Source organism: Bemisia tabaci, chromosome 6, assembly GCF_918797505.1.
Source record: "Bemisia tabaci chromosome 6, PGI_BMITA_v3".
In the NCBI taxonomy this organism is placed as follows: Eukaryota; Metazoa; Arthropoda; class Insecta; order Hemiptera; family Aleyrodidae; genus Bemisia; species Bemisia tabaci.
The window spans coordinates 2,663,417-2,689,128 of NC_092798.1; the positions used below are offsets into that span (position 1 = coordinate 2,663,417).

A 25,712-nucleotide genomic window follows, 5' to 3' on the forward strand; every position below is an offset into this window, starting at 1 on the left:
TCGTCTCTGAATTTGATGTAAGTGCTTAATCAGCAACAGTCCCATGAGAAACCATGAAAATTGACTATCCTCGTCCTTAACTAATTGTTGCTCTTGGTGTGTTACACTGGAAAAAGAAACACATTGGATCTAGAGTCCAGACTCTTAAAAACATTGACAAGAAAAAATACTCTCGATTCAATCGGATTTAAGCTTAAATCAAGAAACAAACCTCTTAATTTGAGCGGATTTCCTTTTGATTTAAGCTTAAATCTGATTGAATCAAGAGTATTTTTTCTTGTCAATGTTTTTAAGAGTCAGGACTCTTGACTCTGGACTCTGGACTCTGGAGTCAGGATCCAATGTGTTTTTTCCAGTGCACGAATTCCACTGTTGGCGTAGCATAGGATCAGCCTATCAATAGTTTTTAGATCGTAAGATCTCTACCATTGACTCGCTCCACTATGCGAGGCGCCTTCAATTTTACGAGTATGCAGCACGGACATCCTTGGAACACGAATAGTTGCATCCAAGAGTTGGTTAGAATATACCGACGCGCTTTCAATTTCGCCTTTTCGAGTTTCGTTTTAACGGGGTTGCAGTCATTTAATGAAAGTCTCTACAGCATGTCCAAGCTCTCCGACCGACCCGCTTCACTGTGCGTCGGGTCAAACGGGTGAAACAGGGATGTCAAATTATCCCGGGTCTCATCTTTCATGCCTCTTCAACATCGTGGGGAGGGAGCGGTGCTGTTTGCATTTTCGTGCGTGCAACTATTAACCTTCAATTTCTGTGTAACACATGAACTACCCCTTTGTCGGAGGGTTCTTCGCCCCTCGGTTGTGTGTCCGCTCGCCGAGCGCGGTTGTTTGTAGTGGTCGGCTCATGTGAATAAGTCGATGGTACAACCGTCTTTGCCCCCATCTGATGAGCCCTACTATACACGAATTCATACGGGATTCGAGAGTCATCGAAGAATGGACGTATTAGGTTTTGACGTCCACCGATTTATGTTTGATCTTGGGAGACCTGCGACATATCGTATACTGTGTGACGAATGGATGGTGATAGTGACAACTGTCACCCCATTCGCAACAAACTGAAACTGGTAAGTTCGTCGGAGAGTGAAAGCTCGAGCTTAAAGCTCCAGGGTGCACTCCCCGATGAACTTACTTGTAGGAATCAGCTGTGAAGCGCCTTGGAGAGGGAAAGCGTCCGGCGGTCGGGATGTCACTCGGGTGGTCCAGCTACAGATCACGCGCGACATGGTGACATCATGTCGCGGATATGTGATCGCTAACATGCGAGGGACAGACCGATCACCCATAAGGACCAGTGATCTGAGAGAGACAGCGTCCTATGGCCATATGATGCCGAATCCAGCTGCTCATCTGCGGGTTGCCGGAGGGGGCACTGAAATCGCTGTTGTTTCACTAACATCATCGGACCCGGCGATTTCGGGTCTCCAAATCCGGCAGCCTGCATGTGATGTTCCAGGGATATGTGATTTGGTGTCTTATGACCAGAGCCAAAAACGCTGGCTTCGGCTGTTTTCTTGGAGTTTTCGCGTGGGAACCCACGCCATCTCCCCTCCATCCGAGGTTTGATGAAAACTCCGGAAAATGGGTGAAGTCAGTCTCTCTCAGGTCTCAGCTAAGGACGGTTAGCTAAAAGCACCCACACCCTATACTGTACCGAAGTTAGCCTCCCGGCCCCCAGAGTCAGTCTAGCCATTGAGCAGAATTCGCTGCCGCGTCGGTAAATCAGTCTTCCCGCTCGAGCAATTTGCCGTTCGGAACCCCGGAGCAATTCGCCCGCCAACTTGTACCCTTGTACAACCTGCCCTTGTTGCTGTGGACAAATAAACCTTGGTCTTCATACATCTGGTCTCTTCATTTATTTCACGAGGTAAATTACCATTGTCTGTACGTACGCTCTACCATCTGAGCTTGATAGGGACTCAGCATACACCATCCCTATCTGGTGGCGCCCCCAAAAGTCATCATCCTGTCAGCACCGTGCGGGGGCTGATAGTGTGATTGTCATTCAGCGGTTGGGTTGTGAGAGTAGCCCACATCGCCTTGCTCTGCAAACCCCCCATAGTAGTTTTAGCCCCGCTCCAAGTGGTGGATTCTCCGTGTTGTCAAAAATTAGTCTCTGTGATTGTTTTGGCCAATTCTGGACTAACACCTCTTGCTAGCCAAGCGGGAGTAAGAATCCAGACAAGTGTTCAGATCGTGAATTTGTGAAATTTGACTAGAATTATTAAATTTTTTTTCTTCCTTCCCTCCTTCACCCATCCTTTCCCCTCTTCATACATCTTCTGGTCTTAAAACAATTCTTTTTAATACTCCTTTTACTTCTTTTTAATAATTTTGCAATTCTCTTTTATTTTTCTTTCCCTTCTGGAGCTAAGAAACTCACAGGATTATTGTTGTTTCTGAACTCTAACTTTTCCTTCTGGAGCTAAGAAACTTACAGGATTAATGTTGTTTCTGAACTCTAACTTTTCCTTCTGGAGCTAAGAAACTCACAGGATTAATGTTGTTTCTGAACTCTAACTTTTCCTTCTGGAGCTAAGAAACTTACAGGATTATTGTTGTTTCTGAACTCTAACTTTTCCTTCTGGAGCTAAGAAACTTACAGGATTATTGTTGTTTCTGAACTCTAACTTTTCCTTCTGGAGCTAAGAAACTTACAGGATTATTGTTGTTTCTGAACTCTAACTTTTCCTTCTGGAGCTAAGAAACTTACAGGATTAATGTTGTTTCTGAACTCTAACTTTTCCTTCTGGAGCTAAGAAACTCACAGGATTAATGTTGTTTCTGAACTCTAACTTTTCCTTCTGGAGCTAAGAAACTTACAGGATTAATGTTGTTTCTGAACTCTAACTTTTCCTTCTGGAGCTAAGAAACTTACAGGATTAATGTTGTTTCTGAACTCTAACTTTTCCTTCTGGAGCTAAGAAACTTACAGGATTAATGTTGTTTCTGAACTCTAACTTTTCCATCAGGAGCTGAGAAATTTACAGGATTATTGTTGTTTCTGAGCTCAAAAATCAAAAGAAATCTTGCCTATCAGAAGACACGCGTTTTTAGTAATTTAACCTAAATGTGTTGCCTAATTAATTTTGTTATAAAAATAGCAGCTGTAGTTTTTCTAATTTTGATGATTCATTTTTTCCTTGCGGAATACCTACAACAACACTTCCTTGAATAAAATTCCTAGCCCATTCGTTACAGAATCCAATTCCCCTTCCTGTGCCTTGCATGTAAAACTTTCAGGTGGTAAGTAATTGTAAATTTTAAATTAATGTCGAAACCGTCTGAAAATTGTCTTGATTTGCAGTAGTTAATGGCATGGCAGAACAAACAAGCGTACAGGGAGAGTCCACTACAGTATATTCCTTTGTTGAGAAAGTCAATCAACTAACAGTGGGTAATATAGTTGTGTATGAGCAAATCCAATTCATTAAGACCCATCCAAATAACGTAGCAAACTTAATTATTGAAGCACAGAAAGCTAGAGAACTAAACATTAATAAGAAAAAGACAAAAATAATGCTGAGTTCTTGAAATCTCAGATTGGTGGAATTTCATTTATAATTAATCACTGTAATCTTGTCTATTGTGTATGTGTATCTACCTTTTTAACTACATAAATTATTGTGTTCAATACTAATCACATCAGTGCTGATATCGTGAAATTTCTTTATTAAAATCTAAATTAGTAGCGAATTGGAGTGTAGAGTTTTGGTGGGAAAATTTTGGTGAAGAAGTAAAATAGCTACGAAGGCAAGCATCGACTTCTGGGAGACAAGAAAAATCACACACGCTATTAGTAATGAGCACATTGAGTACTAGTAATAATCAAATTTACATTGAACTGCAGTCAAGTCGAGAAAAGATTGAAGCAGTAATTTTTGAAAAAGATCAAGAAGGTGTACCAAAAATTGTGAGTGTGTTTTCTTGTTGCCTAGGAACTGAAGTTGAAAATTTTTCGGTCGCAGAACTAGAAATTTTTGCCTTTGTAAAAGTTTATGAACAATTTTTCGACGTAATCAATAATAGACAGGTAATATTGATTACAGATTCTACGATATTGAGCATATTGGTTGCGTGATCTGTTGCCGTAAATATCATTAATAACGACATTCATAGGTGTTACTGTGTAATAAAAAAATCAGTGAATAACTGGGAATAATATTCTGTGAGAGCTTGCTGCGCAATTTAATTGTCAAGTATGTCAGACTACAATTCAAATGCATACCGTGACATTACTGATCAATAATGAAAATTTCAATTTAACCATCTTAGAACTTTTACCGCTAATAAGATTAAACACTCCATTAAGAATCGACACACATGTTAAAATTACAGAGGCATTAGAATTACTAAAATCAATCCCAGTAAAGAAAGTTATAGAGTTTCTGACAAAAAGACTAGGCAAAGTCGTAAGTGAGAGTCCTAGCAAAATTCGACCAGAGATAACTGCCTACGTACCAGTCTATGAATCTGTTGAAGAATATGAGTCAAGAGTAAAAGAGCTCCACCCCATAGTAAAATCAATAGAGTTTGATGAGGAAGGAAACCCAGCAGATATTAGCAGATTGACGGCGGATAGATTAGAGGTTGAATTAGCAAAGCGACTCTATGCATATAATTATTCCCGAGTTGACACTGCACGCGCGGCGTTAAGACAAATAATCGCAAACTCACCAAACTCACCCCCTCAACTACAAAGCTTAATTAAAACACGCGCGCAAAAAGAAAGAGAACAGAGCGAAAACCAACCTCCACGGTGTCATTTTGACCCTGAAGTACCGAGTTTTTCAGGGAGCACATCTGCAGGTAAATCCATAGTTAAATCTGTATCACTACGGGGTTCAGAAGTTGTTTTCACCACTGGTAATTCCACTTTCAGGGATTCGGGTGTAGGTTTGGCACCTAATTTTACATTAAATTCAAATAGTAACAACCCTCAAAACGCAAACAGGGAAAATATTATTAATAGTATTCTACCTGAAATAGAATTTAGGGAAGAAATAGTGCTAAAAAAAAGGGTAAGACAAGGGCAAAACTCAGAATCAGAGCACTCAGATTCACAAAACTCGGAATCCAAGCACTCGGAATCTCAGCAGTCAGAGTCTGAGCAATCGGAGTCCGAGCATTTGGAGTCCGAGCATACGGAATCCGAAGGAGAAGGGCAAAACCCTCCAGTTATGGCGCAAAATCCGGACTTCGTGAAGTTGCGCATACCGCATTTCACGGGGAAAATCACTGAGGATATTGATGAACATTTACGTAGGCTCGATGTAGAAAAAGCCGCGTACAACTGGAACGACGATACTGCGAAAAGGGTTTTAGCATACTTTTTAGGTGGCAGTGCCAGGGATTGGTATGATAGGAAAAGAGCAGCATTAGAGCAATTAACGTGGATACAATTAAAAGAGGAGGTTAAAAATCGATTTCAACCTGCAGCAAATAGATCAGCGTTAAAAACTTTAGGTGCGCGTAAGCAAAAATTGTCCGAACGCCCAATGGATTATTTTGACGCCATGTCAAGATTAAAAACTAGAGTCGGTAATAATTTAGCTGACTTAGAATTTATTATTCATGTAATAGACGGACTCCTGCCCGAACCGAGAAGAATAGTGAAACAATTTGGAAATAACACGTTAGAAGAGCTTGAGCAAAACATTGAGAGAGCGGAAGAGTCGCTAGGATTAAATGACAACAGAACTGCTGAGTCTGGTAGCGAGAATCTCGGGCAGGAGGAAAAACTATTGAAAAAGAAAATTGATAGGCTCGAGACATTGCTAACAGCCCAGGTTACACCGTTGCCAAACGTAGACGCAGAAAATAACACATTAACAATAGATAATTTGGTGGCAGCAATCTCTCGGCTAGCTACGCAGCAGGGATCGAAAGAAAAATCGCAATATACTAGTGAAAATATGGCCGCGAAAACTGATATTCTATGTTATATTTGCAAGGGCATAAATCATTATGCCAAAAATTGTTTACTAAATGTAAATAAAACTCAGTCACAGCCGGGCAGTGCTGACAGATACCGACAAATGACAAGAAGCTCATCCAAAGAAAGAGATAATAGAAATGAACAGAGAGATAGCTCCAATGAGCGTCGGAATTCTGGTGGTCCGATCTGTCAATACTGCTCTGGTTTTGGCCACGTTGCCAGTTCGTGCAGAATTTTAGAAGGTAAAATTAATGGTAAAATGCAAAAAAACTAGAGAAGCCTCGCGATTACGACTCAAAATTGCAGACTAAAGAGGCGAAAAAGGAGTCATTTTTTAAAACAAAGGTTTATTTATTAGAAAATGTAGTTCTGATCCCTCAAGAACAAACTTTGGTTAAAGCTACGGTGCCAAAACTAGAGAAGCGGGAAAATCAAACTTTCAGATTTGATCCATTTATATTACAGGATGCGGAAATAAAACCAAACGTAAAGGTAAGACTGATAAATCGCAATGAGTTTTTGGTTTCGATTATAAATAATCTGAATGTTCCACTAAAGTTAATGGCAAACATTCCAATAGGACATATTGTTAGAGTAACTACCAATGAAAGTACACTAGTGAGCTTACAAATACCAACCAATAAAACCTCACAAGAAAGTAGAAATGTGCGAGTTATAGTGGTAGGAGATGTCCATGTTCAGCGAGTAAAGGCCAAATTAGAAACCTTGCTTCAACCTTTAGGTGAACTTGAAGTATACTGTGCCACGAGCCTGACGTTAGATAAGGCATTGGAACATTTAGAGTCAATAAAAATTAATGGAGATCAAAAAGTCATTGCGATAATAATAGCGGGCGGTATAGATTTCCACATACAAAGTAATTCGAAGGCTAACTTTTCTTGCCCTGCATTTGTCAACAGCTTGCCACTCGGAAAAATGGCAGACCTATCGAAAAGTATGCATATTATTTTTTCACCAATACTGCCGAGATATGACAGAGAAGAATTAAATAAAAAAATATGTGTAATAAATACGACCATAAAGGGACAATTACATGTAAGTCCTACACTAAACAGACTTAATGTGTCTAAAGAAAATTTCACGGAAGAAATGTTTGAAACGAGCGGTTATTTGTTGAACGATAGGGGCAAGGAAATGTTGGCTGCGCAAATAGAAGGCCAGTTGAAATCAGTTCTGAGCGAAAGAACTGAAACTGCGATTGTAAGCACAATAAAACATGAAGAAGTAGGTAAGACAACGTTAAGCAAACCTTTAAGAGTGGAGGGTTGCATAAACGGCCGGCAAGTAGATATTCTTCTCGACACCGGGAGTGGGATAAATGTCGTGAACTTAAAAGTGGTAAATCAGAATTCAATAACATCGGTGGATAATCTAGAATTATTAACTGCATCAGGTGATACCTTTGAACCAATAGGGGAAACTACCGTAGACATAAAACTAAAAAATGTAAATTTACTGCAGTGTGCATTTGTAGCTAAGGAACTTCCGGCATCAATATTATTAGGGGTGCCATTTTTTGAACACTTCAAAGCAAAAATTGACTTCAATACAAAAACAGTATCTTTAACAAGAAATGTGCAGGAAACAGTAGAAATTCCCTTCTCCCAAGACTATGGCAGTTCGGAGTTGCAAAGTTTCTCCATCAGAAGAACACATGCGAGACCAAAAATATTAGTAAGCATTTGCGATGTAAAGAAAAATCGTCATTTGTCTTCTGATGCAGAAACTCCTGGGACCCCGAATGACTTGGTAGAGATGCAGGATGCACCATCGGTACCCAATAAGGTGATCAAAATAAGAGAGTCTGTAATATTCAATCCTAATGAAGTGAAATCGGTACCTGTTTACATTACGGGAGAATTCAATTCTAGGAAAATCACGATAAAACCAGTACGGCACAGAATCAGTCAAAAACTGGACCTCTTAACGAGCAATTTAGACAACAATTTGAATGAAGTAATATTAAGGAACAAAAACCTACACAAATTGATCTTATATCAGGATGCAATAGTGGGATCGGTAAAGGCAGGAAATAAACCTGAAATGATCTTGAAGCCATTTCCACATTGGGAGGACTTGAAGCTCATACAGGTAAACCAAAACTTATCATTAGACGATCGTCATAAGGTGTATCAGATACTCTCAGACTTTCACGATGTGTTTTTGTTCCCGGGGCAACAGCTACAGGGAGGATGTGTTAATTATGAACCGATAAAAATACAACTGGAGAAAGAAGAGATGATTTATAAACCTCCCTATAGACTGTCACATAAAGAATTAATGTGGCTCCAAAAAGAAGTAGAGCGATTGAAAGAATGCGGAATAGTGGAGGAGTCTGATTCCCCGTATGGATCACCTGCCTTACTGATACCCAAAGGCGATGAATTCAGATTAGTACAAGATTTTAGAGTCCTAAATACATTAGTCAAAAAGGTCCGCTTTCCACTGCCAAATCTTGAAAGCACACTAATGGCAATCACATCTTGTAAAATGGCTAGTAAACTAGATGCTTCTCATGGATATTGGCAATTAAAATTAGACGAAAATAGTAAAAAGTATACAGGTTTTAGCTTGCCCTTTGCCCATCTATGTTTTAAGGTGTTGCCTCAAGGATACGCAAATGCACCCGCGGAATTTCAAAATATGATATATAAAATGTTGGCAGGTCTGCTGTATAATAGGGTATTACCCTACGTTGATGATTTATATCCAATAGGCACAGATTTAAATGACATGCTAACTAGCCTGAGGCTTTGTTTGCAAAGATGTAGAAAATTTAATCTTAAATTAAACTATGCGAAATGTCAAATCGGATGTGAGGAAATATCGGTATTCGGATACCGCCTCACGAGAGACGGCTTAGAAATTGATCCTGAAAAAATTCAAGGAATAACTAATTATGAAAGACCCAACTCCGTAAATAAAGTTAGAAAGTTGTTAGGATTGGTATCATACTATAGACGCTTCATAAAAAATGCAAGCATAATATGTAAACCTCTTTATGACTTAGTAAAAAAAGAAAACAGCCCATTTCAGTGGAACGATGAAGCTGAAGAAGCTTTCATGAAAATTAAATCTCTGTTAACTAGCGCTCCAGTTCTAGCGTGCTTTGACCCGGAACTAGACATCCAACTCGAAGTTGATTCTTGCAAGTTTGGGACTGGGGCTGTATTATCAGTAATTATTGATGAGAACACAATTAAACCAGTATGTTATTATTCATGCTTGTTCAGCCCGGCTGAGCAAAGGTATTCTATTACAGAGTTAGAATTAAATGGTCTCGTTAAAGCGACATCTAGGTTCCGTCCTTACATTTACGGGAAGAAAGTGAGGGTAATTACTGATCATTCGGCCTTAAAACAGTACACGAAATTGCAGAACAACAGTAATCGTTTGGCGAGATTGGCAATAAAATTATCAGACTATGATCTGGACATAAGGTACAAAAGTGGTGGAATAATTAAAAATACTGATGCACTTTCAAGATCAATACCAGGGGCAGAGGAACTAAATTTCATTGCAACTTTAATGCTTAACGACATACCGGAGCAACAGGCTAAAGACGAGGAATTCTCAGTAATGATTGCAGCGCTCAGAAATCCTGACAAAGTAACGTCAAAAGAGAGAAAGAAAAGTAGACAGTTCTTCATTGCAGAAGACGGAAAACTGTATAAAAAGAAATATGGGCCAGAGGGAAGAGATAGACTTTTATGCCTACCAAAAGCTCTTCGACCTAAAGTTTTGAAAGCTTTCCATGATGATATTGAAAGTTCGCATCCAGGTATTTTTAAGACGGTCCAGAAGATTTGTAGCAGGTTTTTCTGGGCTGATTTAAGAAAGGATGTAGTAAATTGGGTTAAATCTTGCCAAACATGTCAACTTACGAAACACAGAAACACTCTAGTAGCGGGGAAAATGACATCCACAAAAATTGAACCCTACCCTTTTCGGAGAATTGCGGTGGATGTAGCAGGCCCATTCAGGGCAAGCACCTCACGAAAATGTTACATAGTCTGTGCAATTGATTACTTTACTAAATTCATGCATGCGGAGGCTGTTACTTATAATAACGCTACAACAATAGGAAACTTCTTATATAAATTGAATTTAATGTTCGGCCCTATTCAAATGGTACACTCTGATTGCGGAGCATCCATTATTGCAGACTCTGTAAAGAGCATGCTAACAAAAATGGGCTGCGGGATGAAAACAAACTGTCCATATTCACCGATGACATCAGGGCAAGTGGAAATTACATTTAAATTAATTAAAACCATAATTAAACAATACGTGGACAAAAACCAAAGAAATTGGGATATTTTTGTCCCGATCGCAACAGCAGCATTGAATAGACATGTGCATATGTCAACGGGTAAATCACCGTTTGAATTACTTTTTGGAGTGAGACCGACGCACCCGATTGATTTCATGTTTGGGACCTTACCTCCTCCCATTCCATTGGAAAAACGCATAACTCGAATGGAAGAAATACGCCAAAAGGCAATGACAGCAATACTCAAAGCGCAAGCGAGACAAAGAAAAACTCATAATGAAAAAAAGAGGCATATGGAACTAGAAATAGGGAGTGAAGTGTTACTTTTCCATCCAGCGGTCAAACCTGGAGTAATGAAAAAACTGTCCATTCAATACCGAGGTCCATACATAATTACAAAGAAAATAACAGACTCAATTTATGAAATCAATCAAGGTTCAGAACAACACCCAAAATTAAAGAAAATAAAGATTGATCGGTTGCGTCCATATCTCAATCCAGAAAAATTAAGAGCGAATGTCTACTCAATATTAGCATCAAAAATAATAAAACAACACAGGAGAGGCACGTGCGGGGTAAACAGAGTGAGGAAGAAGAGGAAAACACAAACTCAGCACATAGCCAAGTTGTCATCGGAGAATAGGTCAGCGAGAACATCAGTGTTAACAATTGAGCCTCGACCGGGGAAAGTGTCATTGGATCAGTATGTTATTCCTCAAGTAATTTCAGCTCTTGCTAACAAAGAACAAATCCCCCCTCCCTCAGAGTCACAGATGGAGGCAAATTTGCATGAGGAGTACAAGAAAATCTTCCGAGAATGTAAACCAAACGACATCGCTTTAACACCAAAAAATTACAAAAACAGATTTGACTTAGCACTGTATTTGGAAGAACTCCAAGCAGCCAAAAATTTGAGAGGTTATGCATTGAGAGATGTTCCGCTTTTGGAGACGACTGAATACATGGCAGTCCAGGTGCCAGGACTTAGAGAAGAAAAATCAGTATTAAATATAGGAGATAAAGTTAGAGTTACGTTAACAAAATTCCCGGACCAGGCTTACTATGGAGTGGTAAAACAAATTAGAAATGAAACAACAGAGATTGATTTACCGGCTTCATTCTTTTTCAATTATTCAGATGGCGATAGAGCGAGTGTCACGTTCATGCTAAATCGCTATCCCTTTAAAAGTGCTCATAGAGCCTTACAGCAGTCGGAAAATATGGATAGGGAGGCACTATTTCCTTCAAAAAATACACTAGTGCCCAAAAATTTTAATGACCCAATAAAGTGGATTAATCCAAAAATTGAAAATAACCCAGAGCAGGCAACTGCAATAAAGAGTATATTAAGAGTTTCGTCAGTTCAACCGTTGATCATTTTTGGCCCACCGGGGACGGCAAAAACTGCAACAATAGTAGAGGCAATCAATCAACTATATGATCGAGCCAATGACACTAACACTAAAATACTGGTTTGCGCTCCATCAAATTCAGTGGTAGATAACATTACAGTATCATTGCTAAAACATATTTCTGCCACACAGCTATTGCGCCTTTACCCAGTCAACAGAAAAATAACGTCAATTCCTGAAGAAATTTTGAAGGCACAATGTTACAATAAAAATCTTAAAAATGAGGTGGTAAATTTTAAAGCACATCAGCTGAGAAAACATACAATTCTCGCAACAACTCTGGTAGGAGCTGGAAAACTTGTGTCAGCGGGTTTGGGAACGAGCCCACATTTTACACACATCTTTGTGGATGAAGCATCTTTAGCAATTGAACCAGAAATTCTGATTCCATGGGCAGGGTTAGCAAATGCTGGCAAAAATCCGACTCGCATAATCCTAGCGGGGGACCCATTTCAACTATCTCCAGTTATAATGTCAAATTGGGCGACAAACTTTGGGCTGGGAACCTCACTACTGGAAAGATTAATGAAATTACAAATTTATTCTAGCAACAACGGATATCATCCTAATAATGCGGTTAAATTAATTAGAAATTACCGTTCGCATAAGACCATTATTAATTTACCAAACAAATTATTCTACGGCGGTGAGTTGATTGCGGAAGGTCAAAGTAAAATCATAACGGCAGCAATTGGTTCAAATTGGTTGCCTAATAAAAACCATCCGGTGGTTTTTCATAATGTTACAGGTAAAGAAAAACAAGATGAACTCAGTAAGAGCTACTATAATATGGATGAAACTGATGTAATTGTATCTTATTTACATAAACTATTAACAACGCCAGGGTTGAAAAATAAGGTAATAACACAAGAGAATATAGGGGTCATTACGCCGTATCGAGGTCAGATACATAAAATCACACAAAAATTAATCGAAAATAATTGGTCAAAAATTGTGGTTGGAACAGTGGAACAGTTCCAAGGAATGGAGAAATTGGTAGTCATAATATCAACGGTACGATCAAAAAGAGCAAATGCTCAAAAAACCTCTTTAGGTTTTTTAAAGGACCCTAAACGCTTTAATGTAATGTTAACGAGAGCCAGGGCTTTAAACATAATAGTGGGTAACGCTAACCTACTGACAACCAATGCATGTTGGGCTCAATTCATAAATCAATGTAAACAAGAAAACGCGTGGCAAGGAGAAAAATATTAAATTACGTGATAACAATAGTGAGGACCGCAATAACCAGAGAAGTAAGTTATTTTTATTAGGGTCTTAAGTCATTGCTCCTAAAAAACGTATTTTTTATTCAAGCTACTAAATGAGGGTAGGTCGCACGCATTTAAAGTTTTCAGTAATACGCATAATGGTATAAATTGAACAAAGTTAAATCTTTACCGCACTTCTGAAAGTCATAACAATTGTTTTTTTTCCCTCTTCTTGCACTTTGATTAATCTCAGGTGCTTCTCAGGTACTTCTGTAATCTTCCCGTAAATCGAAGTACTTCAAATTCAATGAAATTTGCAGTTGGAGCAGTCATGTTTTAGGTGGCTTAACGCCGGTAGTTGGGCAAAAATCATAACGTGCCAATTTATGTAGTCTACATTCTTAATTGAAGGAGAAACTTATCGAAGGCTGCAGTGGTGCAAACTCAAAAAAAAAAAAAAAAATTTTTTTTTCCTCCCTCTTCTTGCACTTGCTCTTCGATTAATCTCAGGTGCTTCTCAGGTGCTTCTGTAATCTTACCATGTTTGGAACCATGTTGTGAACCATGTTTGGAATTGGCGTAACGCCGGTAGTTGGGCCGAAATCATAACGTGCCAAATTACGTAGTCTACATTCTTAATTGAAGGAAAAACTTATCGCAGATTGCAGCGGTGCAACTCGGTAAAGTGGCTTCCTATGGGTTTATATTTTTAACATTCTTGATCAACCAATGAAAAGCCGAGCTTCTTCCTGCACAAATCATCTAATTATGAATTGATTATAATCTGCCCTGTAGTTGGCGTGTGCAGAGAGAGGTGTGGCTGACCGTTGAAAAGATCAACTACACACAAAAATGGAGAAAGCACTGGGGATAATTATGCTGAGCGCACTTCTAATGATGCATCGAGAAGTAACTGAAGCATGCATGGAGGTGAAGAACGACACGGTAATAACATACGCAACGGAGCGGCGAGCTTACTTTAAGGACGGAGAATTAATATTAAAATTAGTAATAGATACAACAATGCATTATGAAATTTGTCAAAAACAATATAAGTCAGATGTACTGGGTTCTATGTTTAGGATATTAAATGAGGAAACTTTCAGAGATAACTTAAGCGACTTACAAACTGAACGCACGAAAAGGAGTCCACTTGCGTTTGCAGCGCTAGGAATCGGAGCGGTAGCGTGGCTTGGGTTTGACTATGTTACCTCACAAGGTAGAATTGAGCAACTCCGTCATGAGGTAAACACAAAAGGGGCATACTTGAAGAAAGTAATCATGAAGGATAGGAATGAGGTAGAGCAGACCTTTATTGCAATTAGGAGGAATCTGCACCACATTACAGAGGGGAACAAACAACTTGCGTGCAATGTGGAGCGAAATGTTACTTTCATGATGTATCAACACTTTCTTTTGCAAGAATTTGATGACATCCTACAGAGTCTACACTCAGAGCGCCTAACCAGTAAAATAATTCCACCTAGCCAAATTACACAATTGATACGTGAAACTAACATTTTGCATGACACAATATACGTAAGGAAACCTTATCTCTTATACCAAACAGCAAAATTCTCAGCAAATGTGGAAGAAGCAACCGCTGAAATTTTAAGGGGTGCCCTTACTATTCCTCTACTCAAACGAAAACAAAAGGTGCTTTTAAGTATTGCTACAAAACAAGTAGGTAATGAACTAAAAGTCTTTCAACCAGTTTACGTGGCGGAAAGCAGTAAGATGTCGGTGGAAAAATGTCATAAGGAAGGCCACACATACATATGCACTGATGCCGATCTAGCGAGAATCAAAATGATAGAATTAACTAACCCAATACTGTATGATGACGGCCTCATAATCTTAAATAAAAATCAGGTAGCAACGGTACAACAAAAGAAAACAGGGGCCTTAATTGAAGTTTCTGGGATTGCAGTATGCACTTACGAGGACACCCCGTCCTTAACGCACAATAATAAATTATATTACACGCAATCGCCGGCCTTTCATGTGTTACAAGACACAATCGATTTTGATGTATCTCCCTTCAACATAACATTAGTATTGGCAACAGATCACGTTGAAGAGCTCAACGAGAAAATTGTGTCATTCGATAACGCTTCAAAAATCCTACATGGATCCCACCTATTATTGACCGGACTTATCATTCTAGTGATTATTGCAGCTTTTATAGCAAAAAAGATCAAGCAAAGAGAGGAGAAGAGAAAAAGAGCAGCCAAGGAACACATAGAATTGGAGGACGTAATAATAATTGAGGAGGTAGCGACTACGTCAGAGAAGAAAAACGGTAGAAAATTTAGAAAAATTTGAAGGGGAGATCACTGAAACGGAATTGTCTCACCAAAATTTTGCACTCCATTAAAATGCACGATTACTTACAAAACAACTTATCTTAAATTTTTTGTTTTTCACGATTGTCATAATTGAATGAAACTGATAACACCTAACTCTCTACCCCACCTCTGCTTGAGGGTGGAGAAATAGGAAATGTAAATAATGTATGTAGCTCATCTAATTCTTATACCTGTCTCCTACCTCTCTACCCCAACGCTACGCTAAGGTGGAGAGAAGGTACTCATTTCTCTCTACCCTAAATAAGTTGAGGGTGGAGAAAAAGGTCATGAGATACACAAATCAACATAAATGAATGTACAGAAATAATGGTGGAGGTGGAAATAATATTCCAAAAAATTTAATTAATGTAATAGATACTCATTAATATTAGTCGTATATTATAAAATTTAACTCTCATACAATATAATACTCATTATCCCGCCCACAAACGTCATCACACATATAATAGGTATATAACACATACAATTTCTATTGCAGGATTGTGCTTACATGCTTTATTATGTCTGTTCTTCACTAGGTTGGAGAGAACTCTCGAAGGACGCACTCTAACCAGAGACGGAAGAACCAATAAAACTAGGTAAAATTAAGATTAGTATTAGTGCAATATTCTTTTTTATTGAATCTTACCCACAAAAATGAAACCCAAGCAGCAATTAAAAGCGAAATATTACACCTCGGATGCACCAGAATTGGAGACAATAATATCCGGCTATGAAATATATCCCGATAGATATAACAACATAAGAGAGGATAGAGGAACATGGATATTTAGACAACCCACTGTTGCACCGTGCTATAATGTTTTGCTAAAAAACGCAGTCTTATTAACAGAGAATATGACGGCAAATGTGTTTGCTTATATCCAACAAAAGAGAGAAAGTTTAAAAGGCGAAACTTACTGGTTCTCTCCAGAAAAAGTGGCAAACACATTAGTAAGGGCTAGCGAAGGGCTGGTTAAGACAATAAAAAAAAATATTATCTCCATAGAATTAACAAATATTACTGAGCATAGAATAACATTACAGCATGACACTCTCTTGGGCATAGTAACAAAAGACAAGAAAAATTTGGAACGTAAAAAGAATAGAGCAATTCCCGGAATAAAAAAATCATGTAAATTAAAATGGAAGCCATCAAAGATCATTAATAACAACATGTTAGAGCAAATTTCTCCTACCAAGTGTGTGACCCTACCTAATGAAACAAACCAAGACCATAAGATATCAAGACCATACAATAAGAAAACAGCAGGTGGTAATAGAAAGGGCGCAAGTGAGCGCAAAAGACTGAAACGCCAAATTCTCAGGGGTAAACCTGCCCCACAATTTGCTAATGCACCGACCATACTACCGCCTATTGAGGTCAATGAAAGAAATGTGCATCTACCATTTTATTGTACTGCACTCGGGAGATGTGATTCGTGCAAAGCTCTAATTACTAAGTACTAACCACAGGTAATAAAAAAATAGCTTATCTCTACCTCACGGAACTAACCTGAAGGTGGAGAAAGCCGATTTGGTAAATTTAGGTTGTAAGTCTCAATTTTTATTTATCATTTATTATATTAGGAGTTAGCATACCAACATTTATCATGTATTATTTTATCTGAAGAAGACCAAGGTTGTACATATGTTAAATGTAATTATTAATTTTTTCATGTTAAAATAGTGGCGAAGTGCTCCGCCACATCTCAGACGCGATCATGGAAATGCACATAAGCAATGAGGCCATGCAGTTGCTATCATCCCAGAAATGGCTCAGCGACGAAGTGATAACAGCGTACTTCGAATTGCTCCAACAAAGGGCGACTAGCGAATCCAACCTCCCTAAGATAAAAACCTTGGACACCTATTTCTTCACATCGCTAAGAAATAGAGGTCCAAGTGCCGTGCAAGGCAGGTTCAAGAAATGCAACATCAATGAACTGGAATTAGTACTCATTCCAGTTCATTACAACAACATTCATTGGACATTGGTGGTGTATGACTTGAGAGAAGGATCAATCTACTGGATTGACAGCATCCCCGATGACAAAAGCACCGAACTGGAACTACTGCGGAGCGCTGGGAACACACTATTTGGAGATAGAACGTGGTACCTCGCAGAGGTGGACGCCCCTTCTCAAAACAACACCTGGGCATGCGGAGAGTTCACGTGTGCATATGCAGAGTCAGTGGCGCGGAGGGCTCCGTTTGACTTCGAAACTTGCAATCTAAGGGACCAACTGAGGCTACAAATTGTACAACGAAAAGCAAGCCCATTCTCAACCGGACAACCCTACAGTGGAGTTCTACGCAACCTCTACAGACCTCGGCAACAACATCCGCCATCGGCCTGCAAAGAGCTAGAGGATGTGTGGATAACCAAGCAAAATCTCATCGATATGAGAAAATTCCTCCACAAAACTAAACAAAGAAAATCGAGGTTTCTTCTCAAAACGGGGATAAACAAAGTGCGGTTATACCAAAAAGACATTATATTGATTCTGAAACGTTTAGAACATAATTGACCCTCATTAACCATTAACATTAACTCTCATTGTTTTTTTTTCAGTGCGGTGTCACGAACATTTTAAAGTTTTAAAGTTTAAGAACATTCTTAATTTTTATATAAATTTTGAACATTTTTTTCTCAGCGAAAGTTAAAAATTTTTTTTTTAAACTGTGTTTGAAGATCACGCGCATCGAAGGCACGACTACCCTGCGGGCCCCTCCCGCAGCAAAACAATAGGAGGGCGAGACTACCCTGCGGGCCCCTCCCGCAGTAAAAACATAGGAGGGCACGACTACCCTGCGGGCCCCTCCCGCAGCAAAACAATAGGAGGGCGAGACTACCCTGCGGGCCCCTCCCGCAGTAAAAACATAGGAGGGCACGACTACCCTGCGGGCCCCTCCCGCAGTAAAAACATAGGAGGGCGTGACTACCCAGCGGCACTACCCAAACTTCTACTATATCATGGTAGCATGGTTATGTATGTATACATGTAATTCTAAGATTGATGATTAGAATAAGATTATTCCCTTTCCATTTTAATTTTTTTTTAAAATTATCTTTGACTTATTTTTATATTTTGATTTACATTCTGATTTTACACTTTGATTTATTTTTCCTCCTTTTCTTAGATTTTTAATTAAATGTCTAGTAATTAACCACCCTTGATATCTTGTTTTTTAGTAAGACTAATTATTTTAATTTCAATTTCAACATTTTACTTCTATTTACTGATAATGCTATGCTATTCATACCACATATAATTTACATAAAACAAGATTATGTTATGCTCCAAGCCTCATAAAATTGTTTTAGTTTTGATTTTTTTTTATGGAAGACTATGTATCTTGAGTACCTCTACCCCACGCATAAGCTGAGGGTGGAAGCCAAAAGAATGTTTGAATACATGTATATATATTATGTTTGCCTTTCCTCTGATAACTTACATTTTCAAATTAGTATTTTTTTCTATGTATCTCGAGTACCTCTACCCCACGCATAAGCTGAGGGTGGAAGCCAAAATGAATTTTTGGATACTTGTATATATATTATGTTTGCCTTTCCTCTGATAACTTGCATTTTCAAATTAGTAGTTTTTTTTTTTTTTTTGCTATTTCAAACATTTCAAATCACATTTTTACATTTTCAAATTAGTATTTTTTGCTATGTATCTTGAGTACCTCTACCCCACGCATAAGCTGAGGGTGGAAGCCAAAAGAATGTTTGAATACATGTATATATATTATGTTTGCCTTTCCTCTGATAACTTACATTTTCAAATTAGTATTTTTTTCTATGTATCTCGAGTACCTCTACCCCACGCATAAGCTGAGGGTGGAAGCCAAAATGAATTTTTGGATACTTGTATATATATTATGTTTGCCTTTCCTCTGATAACTTGCATTTTCAAATTAGTAGTTTTTTTTTTTTTTTTTTTTTTTTTTTTTTTTTTTTTTGCTATGTATCTTGAATACCTCTACCCCACGCATAAGCTGAGGGTGGAAGCCAAAACAATGTTTGAATACATGCCTATATATTATGTTTGTCTTTCCTCTGATAACTTGCAATTTCTAATACTTATCAAATTTAGTCTATCAATCTGGAATCCCGATTTGGATACTTTAATTATTTGGATGTTAGTGTTTTCTACGAAATTTTTGAAAATTTTTGATGTTGTTGTTAGAATTTTTTTTAAAAAAGACGAATGCACGAATGCGTACCACTAATTCCGAAAATTTTTACTTGCTACGTACCATAAATTCTGTTCTTGTATCATGTTATTGTATCTTATGTCATTTATTGTATCATTTATAATTCACTTAATCTTCCGGTTATCTATCCAAGATATATATCGTATTCGGTTATACTAGTTACAGGGCGAATTGCTCCAATCCACAAGTTATTATTGTCTCAAAGCTTCGCAAAGAAGGTAAAATACAGGTCACAGAACATCCTCAGGAGTTGAATAATGTAAAGTCAATGCTGAGGTCAGCATTTTTGTGTAAGGGCGGGGTGAGGGAAGCGGAGCACAGCTGATGAGAAGCAGATCGGTACACCACATCAGCGGATTGGGGCTCCACCAGCTGTGAGCCGCGTCCTCTACCCCCCCTAGACTCACGTTTCAGCCCGTACTCAGCAGACATGACCTATATTTCGACTTCCTTCTCCAAGGCTTGCAGACACATTTGTTTAGTTTGCGGAAAGGCTTCGCTGGTCAAAGTGTGAGGACACACTTTCAGTCGAGATGAGTGGGATGTGACGAATGGATGGTGATAGTGACAACTGTCACCCCATTCGCAACAAACTGAAACTGGTAAGTTCGTCGGAGAGTGAAAGCTCGAGCTTAAAGCTCCAGGGTGCACTCCCCGATGAACTTACTTGTAGGAATCAGCTGTGAAGCGCCTTGGAGAGGGAAAGCGTCCGGCGGTCGGGATGTCACTCGGGTGGTCCAGCTACAGATCACGCGCGACATGGTGACATCATGTCGCGGATATGTGATCGCTAACATGCGAGGGACAGACCGATCACCCATAAGGACCAGTGATCTGAGAGAGACAGCGTCCTATGGCCATATGATGCCGAATCCAGCTGCTCATCTGCGGGTTGCCGGAGGGGGCACTGAAATCGCTGTTGTTTCACTAACATCATCGGACCCGGCGATTTCGGGTCTCCAAATCCGGCAGCCTGCATGTGATGTTCCAGGGATATGTGATTTGGTGTCTTATGACCAGAGCCAAAAACGCTGGCTTCGGCTGTTTTCTTGGAGTTTTCGCGTGGGAACCCACGCCATCTCCCCTCCATCCGAGGTTTGATGAAAACTCCGGAAAATGGGTGAAGTCAGTCTCTCTCAGGTCTCAGCTAAGGACGGTTAGCTAAAAGCACCCACACCCTATACTGTACCGAAGTTAGCCTCCCGGCCCCCAGAGTCATTCTAGCCATTGAGCAGAATTCGCTGCCGCGTCGGTAAATCAGTCTTCCCGCTCGAGCAGTTTGCCGTTCGGAACCCCGGAGCAATTCGCCCGCCAACTTGTACCCTTGTACAACCTGCCCTTGTTGCGGTGGACAAATAAACCTTGGTCTTCATACATCTGGTCTCTTCATTTATTTCACGAGGTAAATTACCATTGTCTGTACGTACGCTCTACCATCTGAGCTTGATAGGGACTCAGCATACACCATCCCTATCTGGTGGCGCCCCCAAAAGTCATCATCCTGTCAGCACCGTGCGGGGGCTGATAGTGTGATTGTCATTCAGCGGTTGGGTTGTGAGAGTAGCCCACATCGCCTTGCTCTGCAAACCCCCCATAGTAGTTTTAGCCCCGCTCCAAGCCGCAGATGAGCAGCTGGATTCGGCATCATATGGCCATAGGACGCTGTCTCTCTCAGATCACTGGTCCTTATGGGTGATCGGTCTGTCCCTCGCATGTTAGCGATCACATATCCGCGACATGATGTCACCATGTCGCGCGTGATCTGTAGCTGGACCACCCGAGTGACATCCCGACCGCCGGACGCTTTCCCTCTCCAAGGCGCTTCACAGCTGATTCCTACAAGTAAGTTCATCGGGGAGTGCACCCTGGAGCTTTAAGCTCGAGCTTTCACTCTCCGACGAACTTACCAGTTTCAGTTTGTTGCGAATGGGGTGACAGTTGTCACTATCACCATCCATTCGTCACAACTGTTACCGTCATTGTACGGCTCTTACAGGTTTTTGACCTTTCATAGGTAGCGCGGGGACAGACTTTTTTAAGATGAACCTTCACCGTTGGCTTAACGAAAAAAAAAAAAAAAAAAAAAACGCTTTGCGCCCTCTGACCGAATTTGGGGATATCTTGCGACCCGGAAGGGTTGCTTTCAGATCATATTTCAAACATTTTAATTTAGTGGACTCGTACAGAAATTTCTACTTGAGCAAAGCCGCAAAAACTTTTCAAAATTGCCCAGTAAATCTCTGGGACGAAGACAAAAATGAAAATGAAAATTGATTGAAAAAAAAATTGAAATGAAAATGAAAGAATTTACAATTTAATCACGTTGTATAAGAAAAATAAAAAAAATGACACAAGGTACTCAAAAGAATAAATAAAAAATCTATCGTAAAAAACCCGTTCTTACAGATTACTCGATTGACTTTTGAGGCTATGTTCACATGTTGAACCAATCGATATCGATACAATCTGATCCGTTTGATGTATCGAATACAATCCATAAAAAAAAGATAATCATACTTTTTCCATTTTAATTTCCTGAATATTTCCGAGGCGGAACCAAACTTCAACCAGACCGGTTTCGAACCTTTCACTCAGGGAGCACTTGATATGTTAAATAGGGGGGTCGGGGGCACGGCTGTGGGATCAAAATGGCAAACCGTAATTAAGGAAAAGTGTTATTGAAGTTGTTTTTGTTTCTACGCCCGACTGCGGAGAGGGGGGGGATTAGGGGGGGGGGGGCAAGTGGGGGCTTTGTTCGCCGGAAGCGCGGAACGCGTCAATTGTTTTCAGCGCGTTTCAAAGGCCGCATCGGGCTCCAGCTTGAGCTTCGAGAGTTTTGAAGTTGAAGCGACGCAGCCGGATCGTGAATTTTAATCGCATTTATCGGTGGAGGGGAAAAGGGTTTTTTGGTACGAGCCGGCAACGGGGCGGAGAAGAGCCCCGGCCAAGAACCCGACAACATTTAAATAAGATTTATCTAATTTGAATAAGATTTCACTCGCGAAATTGGCTCCCAGCACGGTAGACTGGTCAAAGCCACGTCAGCCACAACTGTCACAGAAACAAGTGTAACCGCCGGGGTTTTTCCACGCATCAACCCTCCTCCCCCCACCCCCGCGAAGGTTTTCCGCAGCTCTTCGCGGGGTCGGGGGAGTCTTTACGAAACTTGAACTCTCCTTCCAGGATCCGCCCCCCCCCCCTCGCAACTGCATTTTCCGCTCTTCGCTCCGGAACATGCTCTCGTCCCTCTAACCTGTTTCTCTGCAAGGTAAGAACATAGAGTACATAGAGTCGTAATACAATGAATTGAGCTGGTGCACAGTGGATCGAGTCAATAAGAGAGGTCGGACAAAATTCGGAAACTTTAAACACTTATAACTCTTCTTCTTCTTCTAACTTCTGACTAGGGCCGTGACCCTGTTTGTCTAGCCTCTAAATTAGTATATAAATATGATAAATAAAATATGATGGCGATGAGAGAGATCACTTAATACTCCGGGGATGAAAGGCAGCTCTGTGCCCATCTCTTGGGCTTGTAACTCAACTTGTACAAAACTTGTACAAAACTTTGAGGTTCTGAAAGTAGTTCCATTGATTTCCTCGTGAAATTTTCAACTGGCTGCACCCCTTGAAATGTAAAATGTGACGAAATAAACACCAAAATTTGCAATTTTAGTAAAAACTTTCATGTCCGACCTCTCTAATTGACTCGATCCACTGTGTGACATGCGTGTTAACTCGTCAAATTGCAATAAATTACTTCAATGTGAAGTTTCATTGGGGAAGAGCTTCAAGAGGACGTCCTCGTCTTAGTGCGCCTTCCAATCCCGGTGATACTCTCCGCTTTGCCGGGGAGTTCGTATAGTTGCTCAACCCAACCAAACCCAACTAAGGTCATTGAGGTCACTACACGCATTCATGGTAGTTGGCGCATTGGGGAAAAACGTCTATTCGACTGCAAATACCCTCATCTCGTTTCCTTTGTTTCAATGGACCACTAGACAAGGTACGAATTTCAGCATTCTGATACATGTTTCTTAACCAGAATTTCACGCAGAACACGATTCGTGTAATGAAAATAACTGAAACCATCTCCTAACGAAGATATTAACGTTTTTATTTCACATTGGTTACATAAGGAATTTGAACTGCTCGCTCACAAAAAACTCAAAGCTCTACGTGAGTCAAATTACGCACTACAACGGTTTCAGCAAGCTTCTCAATCGAGCAATGTTCATTTCCCAACATGTGTTGTTCAAACTATTAGCAATTGCTATAGCTGAGCCAAAGCGTCAAGATTGAGGTTGCCAGATTTTTATATCGCAGAGACTGTCATGATAACGTTTCGCGCGCGGGGTGAATCACGTAGAGCATTGAGTTTTCATGAGCGGGTGGTTTGAATTTACGCATCAAGAATCATTAAATATCTTCGTAAGGAGTTGATTTTGATCATTTTCGTTGTGCGCATCGTGTTCTACGTGAAATTTTGGTTGTATCAGAATGCTGAAATTCGTACCTTATATAGTGGTCCATTTCCCATTTACTTCATCAAATAACATAAGGCAAGCATTATCGCTTGTTTCCAATGAATATCTTCATTCAGATAATAAGAAAAGTTTTCAGGAAGTTACGTTGAGTATTCTTCTATATTGTGGTGGTATCCCATTAATTTTGGTGGTACCCCAATCAATTAGGTAATCAATCACAATGTTGCGGTACTATCGCAACTTGTGTGTTGTACTGCCGCAATTAATAGGAAATGTCCAAATCATTCGAAAAGTTGGGGTAGTACCACAATTTTAAGGGATAAATATTTTTTCCCGTGAACCTCCTATAGTTGTCTACTCTGAAAAAATTGAATAAGACTGGAATCAATTGCCGTCTTGGAAGCTGACATTAACGGCCCCAGAAGTTAAATTATGCGCCAACATGACCACTCTTCACCAATCACGACGTTGTGTATGCTAATCGCCCGCTCCTGAAGAAAGAACAAAAAGGAAATAATACCACCGTGTGACCGAAAACCGTAGTATCTGTATTTCTGTGTTGAGCCACTATCATCCCATGCTCTCATATATCTCGAGGCTCATTCCAGAATGCATTTACTGCTCTTTTTTGTAACAAGGCAGTAGAAACGGCGCGCACAGAGCCAAATAAACCGAGTTGAATTTTTCAAGTAAAAATGATAATTCCGTGAGGCTCGTGGTCCTTGACTACCTGTTCTCCCGGGTTGGAGACAGTGTTGGTATGTAGGCAGGCCATGGGCCACGGGTAACAATATTGACTTTAATTATGTTTGCTTTGGGATGTGTTTGCTCAACTTTTGTTTCAACTTGGGCTCACTGATTATGCTCCGGACAGCCGCTCCCTGGTGCTTCAGCGACCAGAGCTTGGCCCCCACTGTTGACTTGCATCTTGATTCCTTGTTTGATGCCTCTTTCCCTCTTACGGATCCATGACGTCATAAGACCTCGTCTTGAAACAGTTGGTGTCGTTTACCAAGAGTCGGTAAACACATGGAAAAGATGGAGAGAAAGGAGGGGGCCCAGTCACACCTTGGAAAGCTTTCAACCATGGCTATGTGATTTAATTTAGCCTCTTCGGCCCTTCTGAGGTTGATCCCATAAATGAATCGGTTTCTGATTGCTGGGAATAAAACCAATTTCTTTTTTTTCTTTTTTTCTTTTTTTTGCATTTTTGGTCTTCTGAAGTGCACTCACGTTTGCAGACCCCATCTTAAATTTGGCAATTACTCCATAAATCATCATTCTTAGATGGCAGGGCGTAAATCCAAAATGTTGATATTTTTTGGTTACATTTCTGATCCTCGTAAGTGGGCCCCTTCTACTCAGGCAATTACTGCATGAATCTTTGTTTCCTGATGGCAGGGCGCAGATCTAAAATTTTGAGAATGTTGATTTTTTTTCTTTCCATTTTTAGCCCCTGGGAGTTAGTTGCATTTTTGCACCCCCTCTGAAATCTGGCAATTTCCGCAAAAAAACACGAGTTGAACCGATGCAATTCACAAGAATATCCATGATTTTGGCAAAACGACTTTTATTACGAACGTAAAGGTTTCATAAATATGTCTGAAAGTGTGTTCCAGTCAAAATAATTTCGTGTTATTCATCAAACCCATTCCTTGAAAAGCTTTCAACCATGTCTGTATGATTTCATTCAGCTTCATAATACCATTTTTGAGGTTGATTCCACAGTTCAATCGGGTTCTCATGGCAGGACGAATATTTAAAAATTTTCAATTCTT

At 39.9% G+C, this 25,712-nt stretch overlaps 1 protein-coding gene across 1 annotated transcript; it reads left to right on the plus strand.

Annotated features, from left to right (window-relative positions):
* Nucleotides 1–1,754: 1,754 nt before the first annotated feature.
* LOC140224802 (sentrin-specific protease-like) lies at nucleotides 1,755–17,754 on the plus strand. Its single transcript, XM_072301490.1, has 3 exons — nucleotides 1,755–1,887; nucleotides 15,763–15,822; nucleotides 16,914–17,754. Exon 3 carries the CDS (start codon nucleotides 16,948–16,950, stop codon nucleotides 17,752–17,754), a length of 807 nt encoding a protein of 268 aa, XP_072157591.1. The 5' UTR covers nucleotides 1,755–1,887; nucleotides 15,763–15,822; nucleotides 16,914–16,947.
* Nucleotides 17,755–25,712: the final 7,958 nt, after the last annotated feature.

What these genes read in the sequence shown, in the direction of transcription:
- LOC140224802 (XM_072301490.1), top strand. Translation starts at nt 16,948, where the DNA reads ATGGAAATGCACATAAGCAATGAGGCCATGCAGTTGCTATCATCCCAG.